Source organism: Ostrea edulis, chromosome 5, assembly GCF_947568905.1.
Source record: "Ostrea edulis chromosome 5, xbOstEdul1.1, whole genome shotgun sequence".
In the NCBI taxonomy this organism is placed as follows: Eukaryota; Metazoa; Mollusca; class Bivalvia; order Ostreida; family Ostreidae; genus Ostrea; species Ostrea edulis.
Genome location: NC_079168.1, coordinates 24,568,931 through 24,579,745, shown reverse-complemented (window position 1 = coordinate 24,579,745; position 10,815 = coordinate 24,568,931). Strand labels below are relative to the sequence as shown.

Here is a 10,815-nt window from a genome sequence, read left to right as displayed (position 1 = left end):
AGATAAAAAGTCGTGTGAACGGGATCCCCCCCCAACCCCAAGAACAAAAACATATTGTGTGGTCCTAAACATACCACCGTAATATATCCCCTAAAATGAAAATGATTTTTCTTGACTTTGAAGCTATGGAAAATGTACAGGAAATTCAACATGTAGTTGGGCATAATTTTTTTTTTTCGTACGCAAGCACTGTGTCTATGTACATATGTAAAGATAAACACCTTTTGCCAAAACATGTTTTATTCACACATCAGATACTTTATTTTCTTCATTTTTCCGGAATAGTACTCTCCAACAAAAATATGTTCATCCTGCACGCACAAAGCAAACGGATATTTAAGTTCACAATTGTCGACATAACGAAGGAACTTCCCATCCTTATCTATTATGTGAATACAGTGGTTATAGTCACAATCCGCGACCAGGATGTTGCCCAGGAAATCGGTAGCGATGCCCTTGAATTGAAGCTCTCCTCCTTTTGACATTGAATGGCGTCCGGTGTATCTGAACCTGAATTTCCCCTCTCCATTGACCACTACTACGGCTTTTATTCCATTATCAGCCACACAAATGTCTCTGTTGATATTCTCTGTGACATACTTCAGTTTGTTTGTTGAAGAGTAAAGATGTTTTCCTTGATCGAACTGAATACTTTGGACAACTGATTTCCCAGAATAACGAACTAGTTTAGATGAAGTTCTGTCGTGAATAATAATGAGAAGATCCCCAGAGACACTGCAGAAGACCTGCAAAGGCGTCCATGGCTGTAGAGAGATGATTGTTTCTATCTGATTATTGCGTATCATGTTCACTGTTTTAGAACCGTTATCAATGTAAATCAATTCACCTGTGGACGATACAGCAATGTCGCGTACTTGATGGTTTACTTTGACAGAAATTGTGGTCAGTGGCTCGCCCTCCTCGCTCATGCTTAAAATGTTGGTTGAATATTGATCGCAGATCCAAATAACACCGCATTTCAAAAGTATTTTGCCTAATTTCTTACAGTCAGTGTTTATGGTGGTAATCACTTTAGGATTTTCTGCTAATGTGCAACTGTTACGTCCCTTATCACGTGGTGGTGCTATAGGCTTAAACAATGAAGGTGATAACTTCCCAACAAAGTTTGAAAGTTGATCCAGATGTCTGTCTCCAGGAGTGAAGGTTGGTAACGAAACGACGATTTCCGGTGCGACATCGGCGTATTTGGAAACTTGGGACTTGTAATCTAAAGACAGTTTTACATTATTTGAGTCCAGGATATCTTTGTTTTCTGAAATGATGGTATCCATCTCAGAAAGCGTTTTCTTAATTTGTGACAATTGATTTTGGAGTGTTTCAATGTGTTGGGTTTCCATCTTTGTCAGCTCTTCCTTCATCTGTTTTACCAAGTCGTCTATTTTCTGGTGTAATTCAGCTGCTTCTGTGCAAACTTCGTCGACAACTTTTGCATACTGTTGAGGTATTTCAGAAATTTCCTTTTCAATCTCTGGTTGAATGGTCTGATATCCGTGACGAGCGGTCCTCTCAAGTTGATCGGTTTCTTTTCTAATGGTTTCCTTTGCAGCATTGTACTTGTTAAGAAGTGCAGATAGAATGTGTTTCTTGCCCGTGCAGTTCTCCACACACAAGGAACAAAGCGGTTTATCACAATCTCTGCAATGCATTTCGCAGCGTTGTTTGTCATGCTCGGTACAGTTGGGGTATATCGGTGTTGACCTCCGGTTTTTAAAGGTGACCATTTCGTGCCTGAAGGTCAGATCGGACGATATGTGCTCTCCAACACAAAGTTTACAGAGATTCACGTGACAGGAGTCGCAGTACATCTCAGCCATTGTTTGTTCACATAAATCACAGCGACTAACATCTTGTGCGCCATATCTAGGATCCATGTTCAGAAGATAGTCTACAAATTGTAAATCAGTGTTAATCTACTGCTGAATATTGAGCAAAAATTAGTCAAATTGAGCATCTGCGTTGAAGCAGTAGTTAATAGTTGATATTTTTAGAATTCGACAACGTGTGAACTAATTAGATAATATCGTCATGTCTAAACTAATTCAGACTAATCCTTTAATACTGAATTGAAAGATTGTTTTTCTTACCTGAGTATGAGTATGACTGTAAAGAAAATGGCGACGGCTTTATCTCTGCGTGTCTACGGAGAGCAACTCCGCCTTTTAAATAATGGGTTTTTAAATTAGGCCCTTTTTTGGCCGAGACACTTCGTCCCATTTTTTTCTTCCCTTATTTTCACCGGTATGTTACGTCTTAACAACAGGGGCTCGGTTGTCAGATACTGAATTTTGTATTATTTGTTCTCGAATAATAAATCATATCAATAAAATCCACCACCAAAATCCGCTTAAATAATCGTCGTTTAAAAAAATAGATATATAATTTGATTGATTGATGTTTTCCGCAATACTCAACAATTTTTCAGTTATCTGGTGGCGCCCAGTTCTTATTGGTGGAAGAAAGAACCCTGATACAATGTACCTGGGAAGAGACCACCGACCCTCCGAAAGTAAACTGTGAAACTTTCTCACTTACCGGCGCGAGCGGGATTCGAACCCGCGCCGATAGGGAGACTCCTTATATATATATGGCTGTCTCTTTCCTTGTAAGTAAGCAATATATATATATATATATATATATATATATATATATATATATATATTACTTACTTACTTACAAGGAAAGAGACAGCAAATCGCTGCAGCAATATTTCACCATTGCACAGAATTTCAACAAACGCGTTTTGAATTTGTCCTTGACGGCGGATGCTATGATGCCATTTGTTCTTCGTTGACATCTTGCTTTTCTTCCATGTCAGGGTCCAGAATTTCGTGTAAGTGAACCATCTCTCTGTTTACTTTAGTGATGCCAACCATGTTTCCAACTTAGTCTAAAAATAAATCAATGTTCAAAATATTCATACTAGTATCAAAAAGCTGAAAACTGTCTATGTTATTGCTGCGAGTTGAACGTATTTATGGATGTATGAGAAAGATAAAGAAAACAAATATATTCACAAGCATATTGATTTTAGTCACGGGAGCTCTTCGAGGCGGTGGGGGTTGTTAAAATATTTTCACTATATAGTGCATATAGTCTTTAAGATCATCCACGGATTCTTGATACTAGGTATCTTAATGACCGTCATCATTGATAATTAATGAATTACAACTATACATATAAAAATATATCAGTGGTGGACCAGGCAAACATTAGCTAAGATACTCAGCCATTTGGAATTTTACTTAACATTAATTCTGATAAAACTAGCATTTTGTTAATATGGTCTGTGCAGGATTTAAATATTTTCAACCTTATCTATATATGCCAGTAGTGGCTTGTAAATTTGCGGTAAAAAAAGAGGCTCTAAATCCGCCACTACATATGTCAACGACTGCCTTCTGGGTCTAGAGCAAAATACAAAAAGGTCCTTCACTAAATTCAAGAAATCTACGGCAAACAATGACCACAGTATTCAGCCTTCCTTCATCAAGTGAATTCCCTCGAACAGACGATACATTATTACACTAAGGAGATTCCGAGTGCAGTTTATAAACTGCCGTCTTCCTTATATAATATAACTACAACACGCATCCAGTGACATGTTTGAAAACTAACAACTAAACAACACTCGAGTTTTCCTTCCTTTTCTACATTCTACCGATTGACATTGAAGAGTGATATTCATCTCGACAAAATTCGGTGGTGATGGCTACCTGCTCGCTGCTGTTTGTATCCCTGTGTATTTTAATGGACTCCGGGATTTGTAGCATTGTTGTTCCTTGGAACACACAATATAGTATGGGGTAAAGATCTTGAATGTGAAAAAATCAACGAGAGAAAGGAAAACACGACGGAATACAACCCGACAGCGCTGACTCATGAATATTTTGTGGATGTAGAAATCTCCAAGGACAAACGAGAGGTTTTTGAGAAAACAATTAAAAAGGACATCTGCAATCTCCACTGGTTACCAACAGTCTCCATCATGTTCATAAGAATTATTTGTTCACTAGGAATTTTGTCGAACATGAAGTTTTATCAAGGACGTGACGTGACGACCAGAACCATCATATTCCTCCCGGTAATCCTGTTGTCCAGTGTTAATCTCTTAGCCATTTGCATCATGCTTTGAGGAACATTCGAACATGATTTTGTCAACGAGTCATCTCTACTGGAAGATCACCGATTCATTTACCTCGTTGGTGAGTGCGCCGTTGCCTTGTCCACTGGCTACCATGTCGTTTTTCTGGCTGGTCTGACGTATTTCTTTCGGACATATCCCACACACTGCCGGATACTGCTAACAAGATGTATTACTGTTGTGATGGCCCTAATTATCTGGGTTTATTCCACTGCTTTTTCAATGATATTAAATTATTTGCCGAGTTTTATTCCAACTGCAGACCGAATCACGGCTCTCTTCTCCATTCAGACGGTCAATGCCGGACCCGCTGTCCTGATACCCCTCTTCATAAAATGGTCCCATGATACCAATGACCAGCCCTTAGAAGACCCCATTATGTTCCCGGAATTTTCTGGCAGCTCTAGTGATCCTGAACCACTTTCATAAGATATCGTCCGATCCATTAACAGAATTTTGAAATGCTATCTACTTTGCTGGACTTTCGAGTTCGTTGTTTTTATTGTCTTTTTCGCCATTACGCCAGTCCAAGTTCTTGAACATATTTTTGTATTCGTATTCATGGAGTATTTCATAAGTTCGCTTTGGGTAATATTTCACTGCGTAGTTCCCATAGTGTATTATTATAATACCAGACAAGCACAGATACTTCTGGGAAGAATCGGTTGTAAATAGAACTAAAACTTGACTGACAATCTCAACAGTGTGTTTGACCTTTTTTAGAATTATGATTGAATCAGAATTCAACCTGAAATTAATTAGAATTTGAATGTAAAAATCAACATAGGTTGTTTTGAAGATTTTGAGAAAAAGAAAATAATGAAATCAGTACAGTAACTGTTTATGATATCTATATTTACGTGGAGTTCGTGTTATTGATGATACTTTTAATATTACATGTACATGTTAGATGTATTAGCCATATATACTAGCGGAAAAAAGAAACTATGCATCATAAAATTTAGTATAGTTTTTCTATATTTATTGTTTATATTTATAAAATCTAAACAATCGATAACGGTGATGTTTTTGAACAATATCGGATAATACCCGACTCAAATGCACGGACTTTTTCATGGTAAGTGAACACATGTTGTTTATTGAAGTGTTTGTACGCACGAGTTTTACTGGCCTATACTGTTTGAAGTAAGAAGTGTAAAAGGTTTGTTTGGACACTATTCGTTAAGGAAAGCACTTTAGTTTTGACAAAATTTACCCTTCTGTCATACCACGACTCAACGAAAACCAATGTAATCGTGCTGTTGGGATGCTTAAACGCTGGAATGGCACAAAATATCGTAGCAAGACACTTTGGAGTTCATCGGAACACCATCCAGTCATTGTGGAGACGTTTCCAACAATCTGGTAACACTCGGAATCGACCACGTTCTGGGCGTCCTCGTGTGACGTAGCATCGACAGGACAACCACATTAGATTTATGTACCTGAAAAATCATTTCCAGACAGCAAGTTTGACTGTTCGCAGCATTCCTGGACTTCGACCAATCAGTCCAAGAACTATGCGTAATCGTCTGCGCGAGCACAACATCAGACCAAGGTCCAGCGGTGCGCCCAATACTGCTTCAACGTCATCGTATCGTTAGACTAGCGTGGTGCAGACGACATATGCGATTCAGAATACAGGAATGGACCAATATTCTGTTCACTGATGAATCCATATTTCATTTGGATAGCAGTGACGGCCGTTGTAGAGTGTATCGTCGCGTTGGGGAGCGGTACCAGGACGCTTGTGTTGTGCAACGTCGACAATAAGGTGGAGGTAGCGTTATGGTGTGGAGTGGAATAACAGCACGTGGAAGGACCCTCTACAACTTGTCAATGGAAATCTCACCGGCGTACGCTATCGAGACGAAATTATTCAGCGCCATGTGGTACCCTTCATACAGATACAGCAAAATCACATCACTCTGCAGCAAGACAACACAAGGCCACATGTAGTCAGGGACTTTTTTGTTCAACAGAATGTCGATGTCTTGCCTTGGTCAGCTGTTTCCCCCGATTTATCGCCGATCAAGCACGTCGGGGATGAAATGGAACGACGTCTACGCCGTTTACCAAAATCAGCCAGTGACATTGGCTGATTTAGACCAGGCTTTAACCAACATCTGGAACAACATCCCTCAAGCATTTCTGAACACTTTAGTGGCATCAATTAGGCACCGTTGTCAAGCATGCGTGAATGCAAATGGTGGTCATACGCGTTATTAACTTTGTTAATTCAAGTTCGAATACTGTGGGGATCCGTGTTAGAATAGGTCCTTAGTACCCCCTTGCTTGTCGTAAGGGCGGTCCTTCGGATGAGACTGCAAAAACCGAGGTCCCGTGTCGCAGCAGATGTGACACGATAAAGATCCCTCCCTGCTCAATGGCCATGGGCGCCGATCATAGGCCTAAATTTTAAATATTCTCGAGAGGGACGTAAACACTATTCAATCAATCAATCAACCAGTGTCTTTCGAGTGTGCTGAAATTGTCGTTATTCGACGTTAACATTAATGGATTATAAAATGTTGTAACGAATACATTTGTTAACAGTATTACAAAAAATATTTGTTCATTGTTATTTTTTTTTTTATCATTTATTCAATAATGCAGTTTCTTTTTTCCGCTAGCATACTTTAATCTAAAGCCTTACCTTTCTCTCTGGGGAAAAAAAAAGGGGGGGGGGCTCCATGTGAACGTTTAGACAGTTTTACCCCCCTTTTTATACACCCGTTCAGGGGCGGATCCAGGAATTGCGGTTACGGGGGACGCCACTTTATGAGGCAGTGGGGTCCGGGGGCACCTTGAGGCCCCCAGTGGGTCCAGGGCGAAGCCCTAGTGGGGGCCCAGGGGGGCAAGTTCCGGGATTTTACAGATTTTATAGGGCTTGAAATATGTCTCCTATTTAGTCATTTGTTATTTTCTATCATTTCTAACAAGGTAAAATTAATAAAATGACGCAAATTTAAAGGGTTTCTGGAACAAAATTAAGTTCTCCCAATAAAGTAATGCAAAAAATCAAAAGATTTTGTCATTTATTTTTCCAGGAGTGGAAGAAATTATCGCGCCATGATGTAACTCCAATTGACTACCATTTCAAAGGAGATCTACACTGGCAAATGGAACGAAACCACTCGACAATAGCTCACTATTCAACCAGACAATGTGCTCCATACAAATGTACTTATTCAAACACTAGACCCACTGAACTTTTAAACTGAGAATGATTATGTTGGAGCTGAACATAATTAGAGAATTTTCTTTGAACATCTTCATCTTGGCGTTTTTAATTTCTTGGAAATAAACCTCAAAAGACAGAATTGTATTTATATTTTCATACAAGAGAGAAGATTGTAGTTAATAGCACATTAAGAATTGATATTTTTTTTTCTGGAAAAGTAGTTTGATTGAAGAATATTATAATACATGTATAAGTAAATATACAAGTTATCATACGATTTTTAATGAAAGCAGTGACGGATTTAGAGAGGTTCCTGGTCCGTTCCCCCTTTTGTGACCCAAATTAAAAAAAACCCTGTAGAACAACAGCAAAAGTATACGATTTGACATTATACATACAAACACGTGCACAAGGATAAAGAATAAATCATTTATTGTTATTTATTGATTTTATTATGAATAAATCATAACTAGAATAACACATAAAAGTAACCTTAAAATCCTCAAATTCCTGGAACCCCCAGCCTTTTGCCTCTTTTTTTGTTTTAACAAACTCCGGATCCGCCACTGGAAAGTACAGCTACAACTTTCATCATGATTGAATTAACAGATTTATTCATTTCATTTGAATATTACAATATTTCCAAAGGTCGTTGAAATCTTTTTTCTAAATACAAAAAATGGGAAATTGAATAGGTATGCATTGAGAACAACACTGCTACCTTGTTACCTAAGGATGACAAATTGCAGTCCTTGCTCTATACCTTCCCAGAGTGTAAGGAGGAAAACCTAGACATTTCTCTCTTTGTTGTCCAACTCTGCATGCTAAATGTACATTTAAGGGCCGTGAATCATCACTGAATTTGTAGAATTGTTGATGTATAACACTCGGCGGATGTGACCGATCGACAGGGGATGCTTAGTCCTACTGGGCTTCTGATCCCACCTCTGGTGTGTCCAGGGGTCCATGTTTTCCCAACTCTCTAATTTGTATAGCTTATAGGAGTTATGAGATTCGTTATATTCACCTTTCATCAGCTTAAACTTTTGATAAAAATCTTCAAACAATACATATACCAAGATGTTTTAGATATCCAAATGTTGTACCTTTCTTTCCCTTGACTTTAACCTTTTCTTTTGAACACAAGAGTAAGACACAATGTATACATATCAAACAGCATATGACTATATTCACCTTTCACAACTGCGTCAGGTAAGGAAAACGAGACAATGTTTATTACAGAAGGATTTCAAGGTTTGGTAATAAAGATCATCACATTAATAGGAAAAAGAAGGATTGCATCACTGAAGAGACATTATTTGTCGAAATGCGCATCTGGTGCATCAAAATTGGTACCGTATAAGTTTTATATTATAACCCCTGGGTCGAGGCCAATGCTGGTGGACTGTTAGTCCCGAGGGTCTCTACAGCCCAGTAGCTAAGTACTTCGTTACTAGCTTGAAAATACGGATGTATATTTAATTGCTGTTATAAAATTTAGAAATTCATTTCAAAATTAAGGATTATCTCCCTCACGCATAGCTCTTATCCTTAGACGAATTTGACTCCACTTTTTTGGCACATTATTTTTCCCTATAATAGCTCTAAAATTTCATTATTATTTCGGATTTCATACATTTCGGTTGAGCATCACTGAAGAGACATTATTTGTCGAAATGCGCATCTGGTGCATCAAAATTGGTACCGTATAAGTTTTACATTGCAAAGATGTGTGTCCATGTGGTGTATATTAAACCACTCAATAATTGTATTAATTGAAGGGTTGACAATGAAATTCATTGTAATAATCGAAATAATCACAGTTGCTGGTTTCGAATACAAACACTATCTAATTGTTTTCATTTTAATCAACTACATAATGTAAATGTAAGATCAAATTATCTCAATGCAAATCGGAGTTTTCAAATTTTGAGCATCATGTCATTACTACCCTGAAAGGTGAAGGTAATGAACAGTGATCAATCTCTTCTATAAGCAATACAAAATAGAGAGTTGGACAAACACGGATCCTTGGATATATCAGGTGGGATGATCAGGTGCCTAGGAGGAGTAGGCATCCCCTGTCGACCGGTCACACCCGCCGTGAGCCCTGTATCTTAATCAGGTAAACGGAGTTATCCGTAGTCAAAATCAGTGTGCCAAGAACGGCCTAACAATCGGCATGAAACCAATCAGACAGCATTTGACTTAGTTATAGGTTGTATAAATAAGAACTGATATAATGGTGTATATTATACATGTGTATGTTATTTTGTTTCAATTATTTAGGTGCGACCTAAACAACATACCCTTTGGTGCGATGCTTGTAACCGTTGGCAGCATCAGTTGTGTGAGACCAGCATCTTACACACAAAATAACATGCAATTTATCCTTCTTATAATCCCGTGGGAATCCGGGTTAGAATAGGTCCTCAGTATCCCCTTGCTTGTCGTAGGAGGCGACTAAATGGGGCGGTCCTTCAGACGAGACCGCAAAAACCGACGTCCCGTGTTGCAGCAGGTGTGGCACGATAAAGATCCCTCCCTGCTCAATGGCCATAAGCGCCGAGCATAGGCCTAAATTTTACAGCCCTTCACTGGCAGTGGTGACGTCTCCATATGAGTGAATATTCTCAAGCGGGACGTTAAACAATATTCAATCAATCAATCAATCAAAAGAGTTGGACAAACACGGACCCCTGGATATATCAGAGGTGGGATCAGGTGCCTAGAAGGAGTAAGCATTCCCTGGCGACCGGTCACACCCGTCGTACGCCCTAAATCTTAATCAGGTAAATGGAGTTATCCGTAGTCAAAATCAGTGTGCCAAGAACGGCCTAAAAATTGGCATGAAACACGTCAGACACTATTTGATCCAATGATAGATTGTATTGGCAAACTAGATCATTATAACGAACGACCATAGAATTTCTGAAATGGTGATTTTAAACGCGACTGTTGGTACCCCTGCACCATCAACTTGTTTGTTAGTAGCTTGCTTCGATTTAAAAACTGACCATACGCAGAACAAGGTATTGCGTATTGAATCAGTTGAGACATGTAAACACCATATGCAGGTGATAATGGAATATTGCTACATAAATATGGGAATTTGGCGATGGAGAAGTTGAAATCATCCAGTTTGTCATTAAGTTGAGTTGTTAGTTTGCCGTTAATATCTACTGTCAATAAAATATCTGTGATAAATATTTGGAGTCAAAGGAATTTAGTGTATCTTGTAGCTTAAGGTTTATTCAGATGAAACATAAAAAATGCCGAAAATCGTCTTTTTTTTTTAGCTATACTTGTGGTCTATCTGTAACGATCGTTACTATCATCAGTTTAATACCAGTGAGTAAATATGCATCTTACATGTATTTATTATAACTCATATTAAAGCTATGAAAATGTTTGATGTTTATTATTGAAATTATTCCACATAGAATGATAGTACTGTTGCTTTGGAGGA

General features: G+C 38.5%; 1 protein-coding gene and 1 long non-coding RNA gene across 2 annotated transcripts; one reads left to right on the top strand and one right to left on the bottom strand.

Annotated features, from left to right (window-relative positions):
• Nucleotides 1–222: 222 nt before the first annotated feature.
• LOC125652669 (E3 ubiquitin-protein ligase TRIM71-like) lies at nt 223–2,166 on the bottom strand. The gene is made up of 2 exons (XM_048882022.2): nt 2,106–2,166; nt 223–1,906 (listed from the first exon to the last, which is right to left on the bottom strand). Exon 2 carries the CDS (start codon nt 1,890–1,892, stop codon nt 240–242), a length of 1,653 nt encoding a protein of 550 aa, XP_048737979.2. The 5' UTR covers nt 1,893–1,906; nt 2,106–2,166; the 3' UTR covers nt 223–239.
• A 1,463-nt stretch (nt 2,167–3,629) lies between these two features.
• LOC130054775 (uncharacterized) lies at nt 3,630–7,485 on the top strand. The gene is made up of 2 exons (XR_008803109.1): nt 3,630–4,223; nt 7,213–7,485. It is a non-coding gene; the product is annotated as an uncharacterized LOC130054775 (long non-coding RNA).
• Nucleotides 7,486–10,815: the final 3,330 nt, after the last annotated feature.